This window comes from Lissotriton helveticus, chromosome 2_1 (genome assembly GCF_964261635.1).
Source record: "Lissotriton helveticus chromosome 2_1, aLisHel1.1, whole genome shotgun sequence".
Classification (NCBI taxonomy): domain Eukaryota; kingdom Metazoa; phylum Chordata; class Amphibia; order Caudata; family Salamandridae; genus Lissotriton; species Lissotriton helveticus.
In genome coordinates this window covers 1192399119-1192423094 of record NC_136059.1, presented here as the reverse complement: position 1 = coordinate 1192423094, position 23976 = coordinate 1192399119, and the positions used below count along the sequence as shown (strand labels likewise).

General features: G+C 43.3%; 1 protein-coding gene across 2 annotated transcripts in view; it reads left to right on the top strand.

Moving 5' to 3' along the window:
- NFKB1 (nuclear factor kappa B subunit 1) overlaps positions 1 to 23976 on the top strand; it is a 316199-nt gene that overhangs the window by 185785 nt on the left and 106438 nt on the right. For both annotated transcript variants that reach the window (XM_078676072.1, XM_078676073.1), the window contains exons 10-13: positions 2709 to 2800; positions 4300 to 4438; positions 13446 to 13580; positions 15237 to 15326. In XM_078676072.1, coding sequence (XP_078532198.1) covers positions 2709 to 2800; positions 4300 to 4438; positions 13446 to 13580; positions 15237 to 15326 — 456 coding nt within the window. The remainder of the gene's footprint in view (positions 1 to 2708; positions 2801 to 4299; positions 4439 to 13445; positions 13581 to 15236; positions 15327 to 23976) is intronic.

The following is a 23976-nucleotide window of genomic DNA, read 5'->3' as shown; positions in this document are numbered from 1 at the left end:
CAGCTCACAATCAGGTCCAAGCTCTACTGGAACATTCAATGGATTAGTACAACCATCTAAAATTTAGTCTGGTTGAGCTCTGCGGCAGAAAGCCCAACTGATCGAGATGAAATTAGTTCTCTTTTGTCTTGCTTTTCCCAGAAATAAGAAAGCACATAGATAATGTGTATCGGGGACCAACTGCTCAACTGACTTTTTATTTCTGTGCTAACCTGCTAGAAAAAAACGGAATTGTAATGACACAGAACAATTAATGACCCAATTAGCCACCCATTAGAAGTAAATGCACTACAAACTGTGCTGTAGTGTGGCCACAACATGGCTGTTGACAGACCTTATATCATCAGCACACACAAGTATACAGGTAGTGGATATTGGGTCAGCCCCCTTCAGCTTGTTCTGGTCTTCCCCTTCAGTAAATGCTTGTTTGATGCATCTTTCACATTTAGCATTAGCCCACAGCAGTGTTGTGCAGCTATGCACATTGCACTGGTTATTCAACTTCTTTGTGACAAGACCACATCTAATACTGCTACACGCATCAATGTCATAATACAGTAGCCATTTTAGATGTCGAGATTAATCTGGCGTTGCCTTCAGAGCAAGAAGTGACAATTGCACAGAACTGTCATCAACTAGAGTGCTTTTGTGAGGGGACTTTCCTTATCTAAAATGGCCACCGCATCAACTCTATAATGCAGTGGCCATTTTAGATGAGGGGATTTTAACCAGTGGCACCTAAAAGGAGGTTTGCCAGTAGAGTTGTTCGACTCAGTAACCTACCGCATTGTAGTTTGTGCGTGGATAATGTGTAACTTATTTTGTTAAAAAATAATCTTTATTTGGGGTAAAGCAAGATTCACAATATTCAAAGCTGTACACCTTAATACAACAGCAATGCAGTCTCAGGACAAGAAAGGTTGAAATGAGCACCAATACTATCGGTACTAAGGAAAATGGCGCCTCTGTCTTTTAGGCTGACTTTTGTTCTAGTATTGGTTTCTCCAACTTTAAGTTCCAAGGAATTCCACTGATGGGATTAAACTTCATTTGACATTTTAAAGACACAATTGTAAACCATTCCACGAGTTGCCTGTTAGCTAAAACTCAGAAAGATTGACCACAGTGTTAAAAGAATCCCCTATCACACATTGGCATGTTGGCATGTGCATTGAAAAATAATGCAAACAAAATAATCTTGAAATCCCTCATTGGAATCCTACAACTGGCCAATATGTTTAAAATAAACTATTTGAAATCACCTTGCTTCAAGAAATGTATTTTTCTGTTATGCATTCCTTATTTATTATCTTGTGTCTGCTGGAGCAAGCACACACTGAGTACAAATGCTGATTTGTGTGAACAGAGTTTGCTTGAGTGAGCAGGCCTTCCGGGAGTTGCTCGTAGACTTTTGTAGTTTCAGAACTATGCTCTTTAATGACACGTTTTGCTGAGGTGTTAAGTTAATGTGGTTGTTCTCCCCAACTTGGCAAAGACAAAGCAGAAGGCAATGGACTAGTGGTTTAAATGTGAATATCTCTGGAACTGCTCAATTGATTTTGATGCAGTGTCCACAGGTCTGAGCTTAAGGCAACCTCCAACAGGCACCTATCTAAATCCCCTGGGTTGGAAGTGCATTATAACAGCTACAACACTCCTTCCTTCATCGTGGGAGGTATAAAATTAAAAGACAAAAGAGGTACGGTGTTCCTGGTTGGCAAGTTGGCCACCTGGTGAGTACTCAGATTGGTGGTGGGGGGTGGGGAATACCTCATTTCGGAACTAGGACTAGGTGCACATGTGCCAGTGCAACCAAATCAGCTAACCAGAGGTGCACACCTTGCCTAATACTAATGATTTCCAAGGGCAGGTCTGAACAGGCAGCCAAGATGGATCAGTGATTGTGTCCAACTGAGCATGCTCCAGTCATTACTGAATGCTAGCGTACATATAACGGGCACTACATATTACTGAGTAACGGGGCACATTTAAGCAATCATTTAGGATAACTGGGTGGTGGTGTAAATGTGCACATGCAATAAGGATTACTCAGTAATGGAGCAACTCTACACCTGTGCAGTGGTGGTTCTCGTAAATCATGACTTATAGTTGCATTTTTGGCGCAATCGTGTCCTCCCCTGTGTAATTCCTAGACTGGCATTCTGGTGAATCGTGATGTAAGTTTCTATGTTTGCAGTAATGCTTAAACTGGCATCATGTCGGTAATGTATATTTGTGGGTGTTCTTGGCATGACAGTAGCCATTCCTGCTGTAATGTTTTCCTTAGCATGATAGTGACAATTCTGGCCATTTTGTTGTCTGATACATCAGCCTATAGGATTGGCGTAACCTGCCTGTATCTATCCATGTACTTGGCGCTGCTCTATTTACGCACTCAGCAAGGCAACAAACAGCCCAGCAGTGCAGTCCCCTTTTTCGTCATTCATAGCCCAGTAACTCACTGGCTCTTTACATGTCTGTACTCAGCCACTTAATCACTCATTCAAGCATTCATTTATGTTTCCAACAATTGATTCTTGATCACAGTTCCCCAAGCATGCACACAAATGTCTCAATCAATGAAGAATCACTTATGATGTTTTTTTTCGCGATGTTCAGGAACATTTTTTGTCTGCCTCAATTTAATGCTTCATTTAATGCTTTAGACTGAGGGCGAATGGTACTCACCCTTATTCCTTTGATTTTAGATGACATTCAAATTCGCTTCTATGAAGATGATGAAAATGGTGGATACTGGGAAGGATTTGGTGACTTTTCCCCTACAGATGTGCACAGGCAGGTATGCTTTAAAGACATATCCATTTCAATATATTTGGGGTGGGAGACTCGAATGAATATAATCTTCAATAAAAAATTACGGAGAATTGTTTACAAATGTAATTCCGTTGGAGATGAGTAAAACCCTTCCAATTTTGCAGTAGGCCACTTTATCGCAGAATTGTCATTGTTGCTTACTTTAGTCTTGGCCATACGCCTGACCACATCAGGGATTGACATGCAAATATCAGGAACCTAGTTAGAGAATAAACGAGCTCTGTGCATGACAAGCATTGGCAAAGAAAATGAGTTTCTTCTGGGCGCGTCAGCGAACATAATAGCTTGTACCGACTAGCACTCTGATTAAGCAAATGTGTTTAGATAGTGCCAGTGTTGTCACAGATATAAGACGTGATAATAATGTATATAAGGTTTAAAAAATTACGGACCTATATTGTTTAGACTAGGGAACTTTTTATTAATGTTTGTTTATTTAATGTGAACTCACGCTCACTATAATAGATATTCTCCTTTATGATTTTTGTATAACTGATGCCCTTGTGAGATTGCCTATGTAGAATTGTGAAATTGATTACCTATGAGGGGTATGTTCTAAATATTAATTGTTGTGTTACTTGTCCACCAGTCCTTGCTTCAGTGTGATGGGTATGAAACTGGCAGCGGACTACAGATAAAAGTAATTGCAAAATACCTGCTGCAATGGAAGACAGTTGCAAAAAAGCATTGGCAAAGCTAGTATGTCTGGCCTTGTTATGATAATGCTTTAAGCATCTACCAATTGTATTGGTTTGGATTGCATGCACTAATACTTTTTATCAGTTTAAAGCCAAGCCTCTTCGTTTGGTAGAACTGGGAGAAAAGTGCAAAAAAGGTTTGGTTTAGATTTCATATCGGAGATAAAGTGAATGAGACAGTGTGATGAGCGAGTGGTCCTTTCAGATGTTAAATAGTTCCTCATGCATTCCATCCGGGGTGGAAGGATGCATCCAAAGAGCCATTAGAAAGAAGGTGAGAGTAAATACTCCTGTGTCTGAGCCAAGATGTGATTCACAATGTGTCCGGCCAACAACGGATGGCTCCCGAGTAGAATAAGTCAATAGCTGAAGAAAAACGATCCAGAGGGGCTTGGAGTATGGACAGTGGGCCTTATGTTAGCCATGGTTGGCGCAAGTGCCGTTACACGTCAAGCCTAGAAACGGAGGGATAGGGTTCAATGTGGGGTCGTGTTTATAGGTGGGGATGGAGGGAGGTGGGAGAGAGAGAATTCTCAAACCTTTTGGTCTTCCTGCTCAGGTGCAAGATTAGAGGTGCGAGCTTGGTGTAAGGAATTATGCCGTTCAAAGTCTTGATGCTTGACTTCGGATCATTTCCTTGTTGTATCTCATTATTTAAAGTCTCATGGCCAGGAACTTGCCACCATCTGCGCTTCCTTAACAGAAGGTAGGCGTGCAGCACCTTAATCCATCCTCTAAGAAACGTTTGTTCTTGCTTTCATTTCAGTTTGCGATCGTCTTCAAAACCCCCAAATACAGAGATGTCAATATTACTAAACCTGCGTCTGTGTTTGTGCAACTCCGAAGAAAATCTGACCTGGAAACAAGTGATCCAAAACCCTTTCTTTATTATCCAGAAATCAAAGGTAAGTCAGCCTTGCTGAGAGTCGGACTGGGCTTCGAGTTGCAGATCTGCAGGGACTTTTCTGTGGGTGATTTTACTGTCTGTGCTGTTTCAGCTCCATCTCTGTGCTGGCAGCAGAGCTGATGGCACACTAGACGCTTGAGTAAGATTTGATTTTCAGTCAGTGCCTTGTGATTTTTCTTATTTCATCACCTACATTAGTAAGACGTTGTAGTGTGCTTGTGGTCAATCAATCAATCAATCATGCCATTTGTATAGCGCACTACTCACCCGGGAGGGTCTCAAGGCGCTTGGGGGGAGGGGTATGCTACTGCTCGAACAGCCAGGTCTCGAGTTGTTTCCTGAAGGCGAGATGGTCCTGGGTCAGCCGAAGGTGGATGGGGAGGGAGTTCCAAGTCTTGGCAGCCAGGTAAGAGAAGGATCTTCCTCCGGCGATGGCTCTTCGGATGCGTGGTACGGCTGCGAGGGCGAGGCTGGTGGACCGTAGCTGGCGGGTGGGCGTGTAGAAGGTCAGGCGGTCGTTGAGGTACTTGGGGCCCAGGTCGTGGAGAGACTTGTGTGCGTGGGTGAGGAGCCGGAACGTGATCCTCTTGTCGACGGGGAGCCAGTGCAGGTTCCTCAGGTGGCTGGAGATGTGGCTGCGTCGGGGGACATCCAGGATGAGTCGGGCGGAGGCGTTCTGGATGCGCTGGAGTCTTTTCTGTAGCTTGGCTGTGGTTCCGGCGTAGAGGGCGTTTCCGTAGTCCAGTCGGCTGGTGACGAGTGCCTGGGTGACAGTCTTCCTGGTCTCGGTCGGGATCCAGCGGAAGATCTTGCGAAGCATACGCAGGGTGTTGAAGCACGATGAGGAGACGGCGTTGACTTGTCTGGTCATCGAGAGGGAGGGGTCCAGGATGAAGCCCAGGTTGCGTGCGTGGTCGGTTGGCTTGGGTGCGGTGCCCAGGGCTGGGGGCCACCAGGAGTCGTCCCAGGCGGAGGGCGAAGATCCCAGGATGAGGACTTCCGTCTTGTCCGAGTTCAGTTTCAGGCGGCTGTCCTTCATCCACTCGGCGACGTCTTTCATCCCTTCGTGTAGGCAGGTTCTGGCGGTGTCGGGGTCTCTGGTGAGGGAGAGGATCAGCTGGGTGTCGTCGGCGTAAGAGATGATGTTGAGGTTGTGCTGGCGTGCGATGGCTGCGAGAGGTTTCATGTAGATGTTGAAGAGGGTGGGGCTGAGTGAAGATCCTTGCGGGACGCCGCAGATGACTTCGGTGGCCTCGGAGCGAAACGGTGGGAGGCGGACTCTTTGTGTTCTTCCGGCGAGGAACGAGATGATCCACTCCAGTGCCTTCTCTTGGATACCGATGTTGCTGAGGCGCTGGACTAGGGTGCGGTGGCAGACCGTGTCGAACGCAGCGGAGAGGTCGAGGAGGATGAGGGCCACTGTTTCCCCCTTGTCGAGCAGGGTCCGGATGTCGTCGGTGGCTGCGATGAGGGCGGTCTCGGTGCTGTGGTTGGCTCTGAAGCCGGACTGCGAGGGGTCGAGGGATCCGTTCGTCTCGAGGAAGGCGGTCAGCTGTCTGTTGACGATCTTCTCGATGACTTTAGCAGGAAAAGGGAGGAGCGAGATGGGGCGGAAGTTTTTGAGATCGGTGGGGTCCGCTGTAGGTTTCTTCAGGAGGGCGCTGATCTCGGTGTGCTTCCAGCTCTCCGGGAAGGTGGCGGTGTTGAAGGAGGCGTTGATGATGTTCCGGAGTTGGGGTGTGATGGTGGAGTCGGCCTTGTTGAAGACGTGGTGTGGTCAGGGGTCGGTCGGTGATCCGGAGTGGATGGTGTTCATCGTGCGGGCTGTGTCTTCGGTGGTCACCGTGGTCCAGGTGCGAAGGGTGGCGGTGGGGGGCGTTGGTTCGACGGTTGGGTGTGTGGGTGGGGCCCCGAAGCTGTTGTGGATGTCGGCGATCTTGCGGTGGTGAGCTCCAAGGCTAAGAATAAGGGCAGAGAATGACTGAGATTGAGTATTATGGAACAGCCTAACAAAAAGGCAGTTGTGAAGTTAATTCTGGCAGGTGACATAAGTGGAGTGTATTTTTAAAAATATGGAGTTGTGACCAGTTCTTGAATTGTTTCTATTGAGTATGTTGAGGTCTACATAAAGACCGCGTTGGCAGTGTGTCAGAGCTCAAGGCGTCACAAACAAAAGAGAAGAGAAGAGTGTACAGTTCTGGATGTAGCTCAGCCTCTTGGCTGCATGTTGACATATCACTGTCCGCCATTCGTGTTAGTCCATCAAGAGTGCTTACATTTCAGTTCATGGGCCTCAGGTATCCACCATTTCAAGGATATAACAGCAGCACTGTGCAACCCACAGTGCATTTTGCTGCACATCAAAACGTATACACAACTACTGCTTCACTCAGACTCTGGGCCTATGCTGCTATGTGGGACTCACCGAAGCACACCCATCCTATACAGCTACCTCTACAATGCTCACCACGAGGCCTGCAAAACACCTCCTGCCCACACCGCCACTCACTTATACCTACTGACCGAGGTACATACCTACCCACAGATAGAAACAAAAGCTTCATGTAACATACGCCATTTTCCATCACAGACCACTGTAACCCCCCTCACACACATTTTTAGCCTTCCTGTTCCCCCTCAATCTCCTCTCTCCTTTCTCAGTCAGAGCTTCCCTTTTCATACATTCTGTCTCTGTTCATTTGTCCCTCCTATTTCTTTGTTTGTTCATTGTCAGACTTCCCTTGACCACTTCCCTCCTCCTGTTCCCCTCTCCCTTCCTAACTCGCTCTGGCATGCAGCCCTAATAATGTTTGCCTCCCTCCCGGCCCCAAAATCAACAGGTACCAGTGTTTCCAGCGCTTTCCATTCTAAAATTGCGCCTACACCGTGTTGTTTGTGTTTTGTAATCCCTCCTGAGACGAAGCTGATGCAGCTTTATCATCGTTTGTTTTAGCTCTCCTGACCACCTGTCTCTTAGAGTGTTGTATAGTCTAATCTGAAAGCAGCATTTATAAGAAAACGCGCATTGGTGTCTTATTATGCTAAACCGTGATGCACAAAACAAAGCTGCCTTAAGATGAACATATTAAGACTTTTCTGGCATATTACATACTAAGGCATATTGCATATTAAGACGTGTCTGTCTTTAATCTAGTCGTCATCAGTAGCTAATTCTAACATAAGGCGATAAATAACACATACACATTTCACTTTCTCATTTTACAAAAAACAATTCAATAATCTGTAGCCTTGTGTGAAAGTGAGCACACCCCACAATCAAAGAGCGTGTGCAGCACTCTTTAGCAGCAGTAATTTAAAGTACACCTTTCCTGTAAGACTCTCACATTACCTGGGAGGATTCCTCTCACACATACCAATCTGTTTAAGCTTGGTCATATTTGAAGGCATTAATGTATGCACATCTGTCTTTAGTTCCCACCACAGCCTGTCAGTGGAGTTGAGATCTGAACTATTACCTGGCCATTCCAAAGTCCTGAATCTTTTCAACCACTACATCATAGCTTCATTGGTGTCTTTTAGAAGAGTGTCTTGTTGCATGATGAACTTGTGGCAATTTTTTAGCTGTTGAACAGATGGTACCACATGTTCCTCTGGAATGGGCCTGTGTAGAGTAATTCATGGTGGACTCAATGATTGTGAGTGTTCCAGGTACTGCTTCTCCAAAGGAAGCCCAAATCTTCACCTCTCCAGCACCATACTTGACGGTTGGTGAGAAACTCGTAGTGATAGGTGGGGTTTGGTTTTCAGCAAACTTGTTGTGCATTCTAGCCAAACAATTCTACTTTTAGTACATTGACCCTGAAAACATTTTTCCAGACGTCTTGTGTTTTCTTAAGATGCTCTTTTACAAACATGAGCTGTGCACTAATGGTGTCTTTGGAGAAAAGAGATATTTGTCTGTCTACTCATGATGCTCTCCTAATATCCGAAACATTAACTCTAACATGTTCAGGGGAGTACACAGAAGTTTTGTGCTCGCTGTGCGCATCATTTGATCTGATCTTTGGGATAATTTGCTGGGGCCGCTCCATTCTCAGATGATCTGCAACCACTTTGTATATTCTCTGTTTGCAAATACTCTTTCTCACTGGGCATTGATGGACTTCATTTTGTTTGGAAATGGCTTTGTAACCGTATACAGAAGGATGAGCAGCAACAATTCTTTCTCTAAGATCAAAATCAATCTAGCCATAATGTCTTACTCCAACGCAAATGTCCAAGACAAAAACAACTCCCAAAGTTTCTGGTTTTATGCACGAACGGTTGAACGTCTTGATGGCCAAGAAATCATGTGTAGTTGTTTGACAACTCCTGATTCTAATTACCTTAGTTGAGTTCCAACGCAATCTAGAAAGAAATCAGAACTTTATGAAAAGTTTGGACCTCAGAATTAATATCAAAAAAACATTCTCAATGTATGCAGGCACGGGGTCGAAGAAAACGAAGGACTTTTTTATTGATAATATGAAGCTGGAAAGAACTCATACATACCCATATCTGGGAATCCTAATTGACAACAAGTCCTCATGGAAGCAGGCGATAGAGGCAAGAAAACTACTGTTTCTCAGGGCAACGACCGCCCTGATAGCATTTGCCCAAAGGTTGGGTAAAAGGTCAGCTCCGGAATTGCTTTAGATATTCCAAGCCAAATGTATAAGTGTAGCTTGTTACGGAGCTGGGGTTTGGGGTCATAGGAAGGTGGATGCACTTCAGATTTTTTATGGTACCGGGTATGGACTTCCCCTAAAAATGATCTAACACGAAACCTCCTACGTGACTGTCTTATGCTTGAAAATAGTCGTAAAATTAGCTGGCTTATTTACGTAAAAAAATTCTTTTATGACCTGGGCCTGGAGAAATATTATTTGTCTCCTTTAACTATCGCCGAAGTTTCCAAAACCATGTTGAAAAAGACTTGTATGTCACACCTGGAAGAACTAAGATTGAACACAGAGATTCAAAAGAGCTCAGTCCAGCATATTTTAAATATCCAGACCACTTTTTGTATATAGCCATATTTAACATTTAAGATGTCCAATGATGACAAATTACTATTGACCCCTTTTAGGCTCAATATTATTCATCGACTAGTGTCATTTCCACATGTTAACGACTGGTCTAAGAATCTTTCAGCATGCCCATGTGACGATGTTTCCTCCCAGTCCCCGATACATATTGTGCTATTTTGTAGATTTTATTTGGAGCCTAGAAAAATTTGGATAATCCCAATTTTAAAAACGATGGGCTTACGTACCTGCCGTCCAGCCTTTTTAGCTCTCCAAATTGCTGAGGACGAGTCGTATACAAAAAGTGTTGCCTGCTTTCTGAGATTCTGTGTCAGGCACAGAGCAAATCTTGGCTAAAAGTAGTCTTTACTCCCTCTAAGAACTTGGTTATATGCAAGAAAACTGATGAACTGGAAATTGGAAACATATGTAAGAAATTGGGAAATTGATGAATTGGAGTTTTTAATTGTATTATATACTATTTTAACATTTTTAATTCCTCTTATGATGTGTGATAATTATATTGTTGTTCTTGTATTTTTATGAACTTTTATGGTTTTCTTCGTATTTGGAAACCAAATAAAGTATTCAATTGAATTGAGTGGTATGGAAGCACCAAGGGTGCACCTACCTTTTCACTCAATGCCTCTGAATGTTGGCTGATGCCTTTGCTTAATAAATATTGACAAAGTGAAATATGTCTGTTATTTACACATGGTTAGGACTAGTTGAAGACTAGATGAACATTAGATAGTTTACAACGTTAAACCATAGAATCCTTTGGGGGTGTACTTATGTACTGTATGCTTCACAGCAGTATTTGTAGTCATTGAAATCTGAACCAAATGCATCCTAAGAATTATTTTTGTTCCCTTATTTTTTTTAATGGGCCATTTTGTTATTATTCAATTTGGGGTAGCAAGAAGGTTTTTTTGGTTACTTTAAAGCACAAACATAACTTGCTATGGGTATTTTTTCTCCATATCAACACCTCTTACTGTTACACAAAGGTACTCATTTTGAAATGCAATGACTTCACCTTTGATGTCTATACCCATGTTTCTACTGCATAGTCTTAAATCCTTGGATCAATTTGTTAGCTTATAACTCTTCATGTGGTTTTTAGGTCTTGCCTAGCAATGCAGCGCCATGTGCTGCTCGCGTAGGCGAGATCAATTGTTGCCGACTTGCTTAGCATGTGGGACAGGATAGGTGCACGTGCGTAAAAGACATGAGCTGTGCATGCATACGGCTTGCAGCGTTATTACAACTCCTGCTGGCACCATACGTGTGCACATCTCTTGTCTGTGCATGCAGCACGTACGTGAACATGTGTGGTTAGTGTCTAAGTAAACAATCCCCAGCTCTCCTTGCACCCACTCCAGTGTCAGCCAACCATGCGCCATCTGCCAACAGCTACTGTCTCCCCGCATTCCTTACCGTCGTTCCGCCATGCTTCATCGCGATGCCCGGCAGCGGGTCCCCAGAGCTCACAGGGTGCTCAGTGTACCTCTCAGCCCAGGCGGCCGCCGTCACGCAGGCCGTGCTGCCGTAGGAGCGGGCCAGGCTCAAGGAGAGTTCAGCCTCCGATTCACACTCGGAGCCTCAGCGCAGATAGACGGCGTGTCTTCTCCGGCGATCCTCAGCGTGTGCTGGGACAGCCAATGTGCACACTCTCGGCGTGTCGTGCACTCCCACCACGCTTTCAGTTTTGCGCGCTAAGACAATGCCCCCGCTGCACTCCTGACGGCTTCATGGGCTAAATATTTTACAGTACCAGGTGGGAAGCAGTGTTAAGGTTTGATCCCTGTGTTTTCTATTGTTAACTTTACTCTAAGCGCCCTTTCTGTTGCTGTCCTGTTGCCGCCCCCCCCCCTCCCATGTCCGCATTCCTTTTCTATTCAGCGCAAGCAGTATTAGGGTTTGATCCTACTGTTTTTTGGGGTTTTTTGCTTTATAACTTTAATCTAAGGCGTCTTCCGCATTAATACTGGACAATATCATGAAGTGTCTGTTAAAGTTGCATTTTTAACAATGAGTGCCTCTAATATTTGTACCTGGGGCTCTGATGACACTCAAGCATTCACCCGGAGCCAGAGCAGCTGAGCTCTCCATGAATTCTTACAGTTTCCAACAGCACTTCGGAACTTGTTTTAATATATTTTGACTTCACCCTGTCGTGTGAAAGAATAACACCGTCGGTTCTCGGCCCTCGGCTGCCCCTTTACTTAACCTGTTGCTCATTAGTTTTGTTGCTTAACTTTCTCATAAAATTCAACGGTAAATTAAAACCTGCGCCTGCAATACGTTTTGAAATGTGCGGCAGAGTAAACTAAACATTTGGCATACCACAAGAGAAGGAAACAGCCTCAGGCGTTAGTCTGAAGGCCGGGCTCACCAGAAAACATCATGTTTTAAGGGAAGACAAAGCGCATTCCTCGCAGTGTGGTCTGACACGGGACTGGAGCCACCGAGCCCAAGGATGCCGCATATGTTTAAGTCTTTAAAGGACAAATTTGTGTATGCCTAAGGTAACAGGTGCACCGCGTGTTGCAGCGGTGTTTGGAGCGCGACGGGAGCTGCTGTACAAACAGCTCACACACGGATAAACGCACATGCAGCTGCTCTAAGACGTATACCGTAGTTGGCCTTTCTGCAGAATTACCAGTTATGTGCAGAACTACAATTAGAATTCTCATTTATTTTAATTGGTGGTTTTAACAGTAATAATGAAACTAGAGAGGTGACCCCACTGTCCAAGGGAACAGGGCACTGGTAACCAGCATAACAAGCATTTGCAATGCAATAGGTCTCACATTTACGCAAGTTTGAGCTATTGACATTGCAAATAACAATGCCTTTTATATTAGTTTTTGTTTTAAAAACATAAATAAAAGGCATTGTCATTTACAATGCCAATAGCTTTAACTCGTGTAACTGCGAGACCTATTGCATTGCACATACTTGTTATGCTACTTCTACAGATTGCTTCAGTGAATGGCTGTGAATGTCTTTTGGTGAAATGTGATTTGGGATTGCTTGTGTCTATGACTGTTGGATTCATTTCCTAACCACCAAGGCCACATTGGAAGATTGTGGGCGTCTTGCGCTGCTACTTGCTGTGCTTGCCAGAACTGGCTAAAGCAGATTCATCTCCCTTTCCCTTAGATCTAAAGATGCCGTTTGCTTATTACCTTTAGTTTTGTGCCATCTGTTTCCTAGACACATATTTGAAAATGAGTTAAAATTCACTACTTACAGGTTATGATGCTTGCTGAACAGAATTTCCCTTTTTTCACTAAACATGGTAATAATACTGTAGACTTTGTAGTTATGTAAGTAATTCAATTACATTACATATTCTTAATCCCAGCCCAAAAGCTCATAATATTAAGTCCAACATCAACTCACTCTCCTCATGATCAGAGTATGAATCACTTTTCCTCAGCAGATCTTTAGGCTTGTTGGAGTTGACCTTTCATCTTTGGTCAGATTGAGGGGGTAGTGAAATGTGTATTTTGACAATATGATATCAGTGTGAAGTATTCATCTGTCATCTAATAATGTACCAATTCCTTGGCATTCCCTCTTAGTTAAATAAATCACAGGTATCCTGATGAATTATTTGAAATAATCAATTTACATTCGTACTTAAAAGTAGCTGTATTCTACTGTACTAGATCTGCCGATCTTCATATTCAATCTGACTGTCTGGCTTCATTAGTGAGGTATTCTTAGAAGTTTAACTTTTGTATCTGTTTCTTGAAAGGAATGGCATCTGGGACTAATCTCAGCTTGGGTGGGAGTAAGTTCCTGATTTTGGGGGAGCAAGTTCCAGATTTTGTAGAAAGTTTTGCTCAGTAATCGTCCTATGAGGGTTTTTCTTATGTTCATTTTTGTGACCTCATTAATGCTAGGGGATTGACAGCTAATGTTCACATCCCCCTTATGTTTCTCTTGCTGCTTTACTTTATTCAGATAAGGAGGAAGTGCAAAGGAAGCGGCAGAAGGTGATACCCAACTTTTCAGACAGCTATGGAGGTGGCAGTACGGGCGCTGGAGGAAGCGGCATGTTTGGCAGCGGAGGAGGGGCTGGCGCCAGTGCTGGGGGTGGTAAGATCCAAAGATGTTTTGAGTCATGCGTCAACCATAAATTTCCTTGTATGATGACTCACTCCTTTCTTAAGTATTATCGTGGACAATGAGTAACCGAGTGAAGGGGAAATGAGATCCGACATGAGTACAGGATTTCATATATGTTTCAAACCACAGCTTTAGTAGGTAGCACAATCAGATAAATGAGTTTCTGCCATTCTGAACCATTGCCTCCCATCAAATCACCCAAACCCTGTTGTAGATTTAATAGGAACCCCATGTAAAAAAGAAAAAAGTATTTTCATCAAATGCCTTAACTTCCCTAGGACAGGAAAAGTGGTGTTTCAGTTTGCCCCATTCAGCCATTGATTAGTTTTCAAGTGTTTCCAATAATTTACCAGTGCTTAGATGGGCTGCCCATCATGCACTTGTCATTTTGTGGATGATTACTTTGACTAATTTGTTTTCCTGTTTGGTTTTAGTGATATCATCAAGTAATCCCTTTATTACATCACAGCCACTGTGTGCTTTTTGATGTATTTACTTTGCTGATAGGATGTCATTTTAATAGGTAGCTGGTTAGTTGTTTTTTTGTTCAGAAAGTTGGTGCCGGCTGGAGGATATTGCCTGTTGCGATAGTGGTTTTCCCTGTGTGCCCTTGCACGTTAATTTCTTTTATTTGTTGTCGTGACAACATGGTGGATTTAAAGCATTATTTCTTTACAAAGTAAAGATATGTGCCCACACTGGCTTTCTTCAAGACCCATCAAATGTACTGACCCTTTCTCAAAAGTAGCCACTTAGCGATATTTTGTTGTATGCGCCTTTTTAAGTTTATGACCTACAAATCAAACTTCATCTTCTGACTCCTTTCTACAACACTTGGCTTTGAGGCTATAACTCAACTCTGCTAATGAAGTCTGTTCAGCTTCCTTAATGTTGTAGCCCAAGATGTTCCTTAATTATTTGATTTTCTTCCCCTACTATTACACTGTCCCTTACACAAAGCAAGTTGCCACTGCCAATCCTTGCTTCCTTACTGTATCTTGTTTGAGAAGTTTTAATGTGTCTGTAAACCTATAGTTGGTCATTTTTTTCAACGGGAAGTAGTTGTTAGTGTCCTGTCAGTATTATTTTGTTTATGAGTTGTATGTTAACTAAATCATACTTTGAAGGAAATCTAAGTACATTCTATTTTCAAACATTCTCCTAAAAGTAACAAACATTGTAGCGTTTATAAGGCTACACTTAGTGACCTACCGCTTTTGCATCTCTACTGCTGTGGTCCAGAGGACCAATTACTTTTAGGTAGACACCAAACACCCATTACTCACTGGTCTTTATTGCCAACCTGAATCAACATCTAAAGAAATAGGGCAAAAGGCTTTATGCCATATGTAAAAAAAATGCTGACCCCAACCGCCTTCATCTCCCCAGTATCTTTGATTTTCTGGTTGAACCAGATGAGACAGATGGTCACCCCGGGACACTGCTTCAGAATCATATCCGCATAACTTAGCTATAGCTTTGGAGGACGCTTTGTATGTCCATCAGGATCTTTCATGGTAGTGGGATAAAACATTTTCTATGGTCACAAAGGGAGGAGGGTCTTTGCGTGTCTGTCTGTCACATCTGAATTGTATTAATTCTTTTTTTGTTTCCATTTTCCTCTAGGATACGGTTTTCCTATGTACGGCTATTCTCATTATGGAGGGCTGAATTTTCACCCCAGCGCAACAAGCTCTAGTGCTGGAATGAAACATGGTAAAGGCATACTGTATATTGTAGATGTGGGGTACTTCATTCTTAGTGTGTTGGAACAGTTGTTCTGGTCCCTTTGACAGGGCACACAAGTGCGTGTGGGACAAAGTGTCTCTGTCGAAAGCATCAGTGGTCGGCTTACTAGACACATTTTCTATACAGTGCACAGATACCCTAATGGGTATCTATGCAGCAATGATTTCCTCTCTTTTGGAACACATGTGCCTTAACATAAATGCATCACAGCACGTTTTTTTAATTTAAATGCTTTAGGGAAAGCCCTTTGTTTAAATCCGTTGGAATGAACGATGATGAAACATTTCCCATTCAAATGCATTAATGAACCACACACGGTCAATTTAATATTAAAGAAAGCAATACGTTTATTTCCAAAATACGCTCTAAAATGCTTTCGATGTGACTCCTTTACAAACATTTCCCATTCAAATGCATTAATGAACCACACACGGTCAATTTAATATTAAAGAAAGCAATACGTTTATTTCCAAAATACGCTCTAAAATGCTTTCGATGTGACTCCTTTACCCTGGGCTTCCCCGCAATGCCCTATGTCCAAAAAAGTCAGGGCTCTACGAGTCTGTGGCTTCCATCTGCCACCAGGCTGCCACTGCAGCAGGGTACAGGCCCAACAGGCCGGTACCAGAAATGGGGGGCGAGGGTGCAACTCACCCATGTCTCTCCTGAGATACAAAATGCCCCCAACATTGCAGGTGCCACGATCTGGTGGTACAGCTGTGTACACAACACTTAGGCACCAACAATGCTTTGGGAGCCCCTCCTTCCCGGGGCACCTATCACAGGGACCTCACCCTAGTGCTCCCCTGCAAGCCCACTCACTGAGGCTTCTCCTGACTCTTTTGGTCTTCCTCGTTGCAGCGCTGCTTGTCCAGCTGCGGGGGAAAGGCACGAAGCGGGACAAGGGGATCCCGCAAGGCTCCGTACCTCTCAACGCCAGTACGCGGGGCCCGGGACACTCCATCCTCCAAGGCCCTCATCCACTGTTACTGGGGCGCTGCCACAGGGCCCAGAGATTCCTGTGGATGCACCGCACCTCCAATGATGATTAACAGCCCTGCGGTGGCCCGCGACCCAGCGGTGCAGCCGCTCCAGCTCGGGGACTCACAAGGCTCTCTGAGGCCGGTCCTCGGAGATGTGCAGGCACGGAGCGAAGTCTCCGCCTCACTGCTTCCTGGGCTCACTCTCAGGCAGCATGCGGGGCTCTCTCTACTTCATGGGAGCCCCGCCTCCAACCAGGCGTACTTCCGCCTGACTTCCTCTCTGCTCTGTTTCCTTTGTCTGGCCCGCCTACAACCAGGCAATCTCCGCCTGACTTCCGGCGGCTACGGCAATCTGCCTCTCCTTGGTGGTGCTTAGCACGTCACGACGACTTGTTCCCGGCTTTCTCCTAAACGGAGGGAAGGGGTGATACACAGAAAATGCGTTGCCTGTCTCCCGCCTGCAGATTGAACAGGGAGCAGGCACCGCTTACAGGTTCCCCCTTGTAGAGAAAAGCGCTTTTCCGGCACTGAGCCCCAGAGTCACCAGGGCCAGCACTGGGCACAGACAAAGCAGGCCAGCACGTAGGGACCCCCAGGAAGCAGCAGCTAGGTCCCCCTGCGGTTCGTCCTGGCAGTCCAGCAGCCTACCAGCCACCAGTTCCAGGTCAGCACACACAGTCTTTTTCGTAGGGTCACAGCCCAAGTATTTATACCAGCCATGTCTTTGTTGTTAGGGCTCTGCGCCCGGTCCAAACCAGTTCTGGGAGGCACTCCAACATTTGTATACAGAGCACAACAGTCCCTATTGACAGGGGGGCGGAGCAGGCATTGTACAAGGCAGGCACAGACCTATTCAGGGTCAGGGACTACTCCTCCAACTACTCTAAATCCTGATCAGGCCCATTCAGCCTAGCGCTGACTCACCCAGCCCCTGTCACTCCAGAGACAGACATGCAGTACACGTCAGGCAGGCACAAAGACACAAAACACACAGAAATGCTCACTTCTAAAAGTGGCGTTTCTAAAATAGTGATAATAAATCTGCGAACACCATTATGCAGCATTGATTACCACTATTCTAAACATACCAAACTTGATCATGCTACTCCTCTCATATCAGGAATTCCCAGTGAAACCCTTATCAGGGAATCCCAAATGCATTCCTATGAGAGGGCAGCTTCACAGCAGTGAGAAACCAAAATGGCTGTTTGTCACTACCAGGACATGTGATACAGTTAGGGCACATGTCCTACCTTTTACCTACATTGCACCCTGCCCATAGGGCTAGCTAGGGCCTGCCCTAGGGGTGACTGATATGTAGTAAAAGGGGAATCACCCAATTTATGTGCCACGTCACAGCGGCAGTAAACTGCGCGCGCAGTGCCTGCAATGGCAGAGGCCTGAGACAGGTGTGAAAGGCTACTTTGGTGGGTGGCGCAATCAGCACTGCAAGCCCACCAGTAGCATTTAATTTCCTGGCCCCAGGTATCTGAGATACCACTTTACAAGGGTCTGACCGGTAAATTAAATACGCCAAGCAGGTGTAGACCAATCTTACCATGTTTTACCATAGAGAGCACACACACTTTACACTGGACAGCAGTGCTAAAGTGCCCAGAGTTCTAAAACCACCAACACTAGGTCAGAAAAAAGACTAGGAGGAAGGGAAAACATTCAGGGATGACCCTGCAAAAAGGGCCAAGTCCAACAGTACCCACCTCATATAACTGCAGTACTTGTTAGATTTACCACTTAAAGTCACTAAATTAACCTGAGCTCAAACTTTGGTAACTATTGTACAGAGCTTACAGGCTTAAGTAGGAAGCAATGTGTAAAGTATTTTTGAAGTACTCAAATAGTAATAAAGTCAAAACACAACACAGAAAAATCCCAAACTAAATTACAAAAATAGAGTAAATTTTGATAAATAAAATGACATGAAAACTACAAAACTCAAATCATAAGAACCAGAGTTATGAATTTGTTATAAGTTTAAGGTTAAAACAAGTGGCAAAAAGCTTTAAGAACCAACCACAGTCATGGTTTCAGTGGAACAGGACATGGGTAAGGTTTAAGGCCATCTGCAATGGAATGTGGGTCGGGTACCAGGTACAGGTTCTTCATGTGGTAAAGTTGTACCTTTGGACTAAGGGCCTGATTACGAATTTGGCGGTGTGGGATTGGGCCGCAATGCCAACACTCCACTTCCACACATCCAAAGCTGTCCGCACACATCCCCCCCAGATTACGAGTTTCCTTGTGGTCTGGTGGGCAGTGCTTTGGTAATCCCACGGTAGTGCAGTTCTAAGGCTTATATGTGAGGCATAGAACTGCAGCAACAAATCCCATTCCTGCATGGCATGAACTGTGCAGTCCATGTTGTGCAGAAACAGGGGTGCATACTGTCAGGGGGCACAACATGTGCCCCCCCTGCTTGTGCCCCCCTGCATACACCCACATGCACAGGTGCACCAGGGGGCCATGTAAGACCACCTTACTTTCCTGAACACCACAATTTTCATGCCAGGCTCACCACCATGAAAAGTGTGGAGCTCTGGAAAGTCGTAATATGCTTGGCGGTGCCACAGTGGCACCACCAGCATGTTGCTGCTCCAGACCACCGCACTACCACAGAGGGATCGTGGATCCCCGACGGTTTTGGCGGTCCTTTGGCAGTTGGATCGCCACACTTGTAATGCGACGGTGGGACTGCCAATACAGTGGTTCCTGCCACGTCACTGCAAGTTTGGTCTTAATCGGCCCCTTAGTCTATGAAAGGAAAGTCAAAACTGACTCCTCAACATGACAAGGCAATAGGGTGTGGCTGAAAGCTCATGCAAAAAGGGCTTCTAGAAGCTTTAGGCATGTAACAGGCAAACTTTTAAGAGTACCTGTTCTAAAATATTTATCACAAATATGACATTACCTATAAATTGGGTTTGTAATAAATGATTTAAAAAGACTAAGAATTAACTCTTTAGCAGTTTCCCAAGCGGAGACTCTACAGTGAAAATAACCCTTTGGACATTTTCACTGTAAGGCCATGTTTAACATTAAACTTTCACATGTCTTCCTCCGAAATACCACGCACCCTGCCGTATTAGGCAGTAAAACCTACTTAGGGGTGAGTTATTACTATTAAACAGGAGGGTTAAGGCGTGTCAAAAGGGGTTATTTTGACAGGTCGACTCTGCAGTTAAAACCCGCATCACTGAGCTCCTCATGGCAGGCCTGTAGTTATGCTTGTCCTATCACAGCTTTGGGTTGCACAGTGTGTGCTGCAGCTCTCTGGTGACATTTAACTTTTATGCCTGGGAGCACACTAGGTACCATATACTCGAGAGTAATAGGCAAGTTAAAGATGCCAATTAGGGGTATGCCAATGTAATCATGTTGAATGGAGGAGCATCAGCATCGTACCACTGGTTAGTAGGGGTATAGTGAACAGAGTTTAACAGCCAGCATAAACGGTCAAGGCAAAAAATCTGGGGGTACACTGTGCAAAGGACGGCCATTTCAAACACTGGCATGACCTGATAAATAGGGCCATGATTTGTTGAATGCTGAAATATACAACATAGCTGATATCGCACCAAAGCTTTCTCTTGGACATAGCCTTTCAAATTAAATTACTTCCTTACTTTAGGCCGGATTCAAATTTCCGAATATTTTGAATGCATAAAGATTTCCAGAAGTACTTGTGTAAAACAATAACAGTCAGTTTTCAAGAAGTCCTTACGTGCATAACAATTACACATTGGGACTTTCCAGCTAGTGGATATTTCCATACACAGAAAAGTAATGCAAAAGTTCAGTACCTCTTGTAACATTATTTATCAGCAACTGGGAAATGGCTTTCATTGCGGAGAAACCTCTTACTCTATATCCCAATTAATACTGGGATGCTGCCTCCCTTTCCCACCATGAAAACACACTGACTGCTGCCATTTAGAGGAGTTAATGTGTATGTTTCCAAGGTGTGAAACTGTTTGTAAATTGTTGGAGAATACCCACCCATTTACAAGTTTGTCATTTTTCACCACTTTCCACAGATGGCCTGCAGGATCTTCTACAAACCTGCCTGCACAGTTAGGTCTGTCAATATAGACATTTGTCATGTTTGTAAATGTCATTGTTCGTCAATCTTGAGTTTCTGAATCTATATTTTGGAAGATCCATGTCCAAAGTGGACATTTTACACACCTGTGTTTAAATTAGGGGCTCTACTATTAAGATAGATTGTATTATATTTAGAATGCCTTCAGGAATTCCACTTATTCATTCTGTTATGGAATGTTCTCTGTAATGCATCCTGGTGCATATCTTGTATTTCTTTGAATGCTGTTGCTTGTTCCATATTCTGAAGATCAGCCTAGCTTCAGTTACACTGCTGATCTTCAGGAGGTGGATGCTCTAATAAATAGCTCTTCAACCTTTACTGGATTATTTGTGGATTTATATATTTATAACAATCCCACTACATATTGGCGAGGCCTTGGGATTTTTCTTGGTTTTGGAGCATCCACAGATCAATTTTTGGGAAGTTTGCTGTTTTCAATTTTTACTGGACTTCGTCGTTTTAGCCTTGGGTATATTTATCAAAAAATACTCTGCATCATTGGATTCTACAAACCAGAGAACACTTCTTTGTTCGTTTCAACTTCCCTGCGGTGTAATCTCTGTATATTTATTGCAACTGTTTGCTTGGATATGGCTGCGTTCACTGGAACCTATTGCAGCGTTGGATATTCGCTTGTGGTGAACAGTGCAGATTTTGCGTGCCCAACCTGCTGCACAATTGTGGTCTGCGAGGAATACTTGTGTTGCTTCAAGCGTTAAGTCCACTGTGTTTCACTTTGTGGACACTTGTATTTTATTATGAAACACCAGAGCTCATCATCAGAAAGAGTAACATTTCTACGGTGAGAAGAGCTCATCTACAGAAAGAGTGACATTTCTGTGGTGAGGAAAAGTTTGGTCGTCCGACGCTGTATCGGAACTTTGGGGCAGAGATCGATGGTGTAGAAACAGTAGCTGCGCTGTTTACTTTTAGACCTTTGCAACGGAACTTACCATTGAACTGCGGGCTATGCAAACCTTCTTCTGTGTGTTCCATGCTTCCAGTTCTTCTCTGCCATTGTTCGGAAAAGGACAACACATCTTCCCTTGCGTGTTTCTGTGACGCTCACACCAGTAACGCTCCAACGTCATCACGTTCATTTTCAGCGTCCTTATGTTCTCGGTGGCCATTTTGTGCATCATTTGGTAACCTTGGTAACCCAATTCACGATTAATTATTCTCTACGCCGGCAACTTGAGTTTATTTCTTTGAATTCTTATTTCACCACCTTTGGTAAATATTACTGTTACTTTTTTTTAATTTGTAACTTTTGCTTATGACAATTTAATTGTATTATTATTTTACTTGCTTTTCAAGCTTATATTACCATGAGTACTGTGTGTGGCACTCCTCCACCTCCTTTTTATTCAGGACCAAATCAATCTCGCATGAAATGGGAAAAATGGCATAGGCAATTTGATAATTATTTACTGGCCATTAATGGGGAAAGCTTTATTGCTAAAAGGAAAAAAGCTATTTTATTAAATACCTTAGGTGGTCATGCTGAGGATGTTTTTGTACATTTGCCACCATCTCCTACTCCAGCTGGAATGGACAGTGGTGATTATGATTGCTTTTCTGAGGCAATAGATAGACTTAAAAAGAGGTTTACTGATAAACCTCATATTGTTATGGAGAGGTATAATTTTTACACCAGACATCAATTGCTTAATGAACCGGTTGATACTTATGTCGAATGTCTTAGGGTTTTAGCAGCCGAATGTGATTTTGGAGATCAAGTAGACAAGTATATTCGTGATCAATTAATCATTCGTTGCTCTAATAAGAAAATTCAAGTGCAACTTCTAAGGCAACGTAATCCATCTTTACAAGAAACCATTCAAATTGCAAAAAGCGTTGAACAGTCTATTATTTCCTTCAACACCATAAATGTTGATAAAATCACTACAGGTGTCGCTGCTGTTAATTTAAGAGACTCTAATGCCAAACCCATTACTTTTAAAAATAAAACTGTCACCAAAGGTACTTCCACTACGCAAAATAATTTTAAGCAATACCCTAATTCTGGGAAACTTTTTTGTAATCGTTGTGGTTCCAAGACACATTAATTTCAATTTAGACATTGTCCTGCTAGGGGTAAAGAGTGTTTTAAATGTAAGAATATAGGTCATTTTGGAACATATTATCAATCTTATAGGAGAGTAGCTGTCCTTTCTGATATAGACGTTGAAGAAGAAATGCCTACCGAACCTACTTTTGAGAATAACATTCTCTCTATTACAGAAACTCATAGGTTAGGTCAAGTCTCTTACAATGATAATGACATTGACTCTGAACCTTATGTGCCTCCTATGTGCACAATTTCTGTTGAAGGTAAAGATATAGAGGTTATGGCTGATTTGGGCTCTCCCTATACAATTATTTTGGATTCTTTCTTTTATAAGTCATCGGAAAATAAAACTTTAGAACCTAATGACATTCGTGTTTTTGGTTTTGGTTGCAAAGAAATTGAAATGTTGGGATATTTTATTTCTGACATTACATTCAAACAGAAAACCATTTGTGGAAAGGTTTATGTTGCTGTTGATGGGTTACAGGTACTAGGTTGGAAACAGCAAGGAAAATTTGATATTACTTTACGCCCCAATGCAAAAACACAGGTGTGCTTTGTTGAAGACTTGCAGATGGTTAAAGATGAATATAAAGTTAATGACAGCGTTATGCAAGAACTCATTGACAAAAATAAAAATGCTTTTTAAAAAACTAGGAAAAGTTAAAGGATTTTCGCACAAAATTGTTTTAAAAAAAAAATGCTATACCCTCAAAGCATAAGTTAAGAAATGTTCCTTTATCGGTTAGGAATGAATTGTCTGATATGGTTAAAAAATTATGCGCAGAAGGAGTTATTAAATCTGCTAATGCATCAGAATGGATTTCTCCCATAGTTTTTATTAAAAAACGGAATGGCGCACTTAGGATGTGCACGGATTTGAGGTCTGTAAATAAACAAATTGTCATGGAATGCCATCCTGTGCCCAAGATACAGGACTTGTTAGCAAAACTAGATGGTGCAAAAAAATTTAGCACCATATATCTTAAATCTGCGTATCATCAGGTGGAACTGACTGAAGATTCTAGAGATATTACAACTTTTATCACACCTGATGGCACTTTTATATATATTAGAATGCCTTTTGGGCTTTCCTCTGCCGCTTCAGTGTTTCAAAGATTAATGAACTGTTTGTTTGGAGACACTGACAGCGTGGTTGCATTTCAAGACGATATTTTAGTTTTTTCCGACTCTGTTGGAAAACATCAGGAAACTCTTCACAGTTTTATCTGTCTTGGATAATAGAGGTATGGACATTCATCTTGACAAAGCAAGTTCTCCTCTGAAGTTGAGTATCTTGGACACATGGTTTATAGTAAAGGTATTTTTTTTAGAAGACCTTCTTTCCTCTAATAAAAATATGAATAATCCTCAAGTCAAAGATCAACTTAAGTCCTTCTTAGGATTATGTAAATATTATTCTAGATTTGTTCCAAAGTTTTC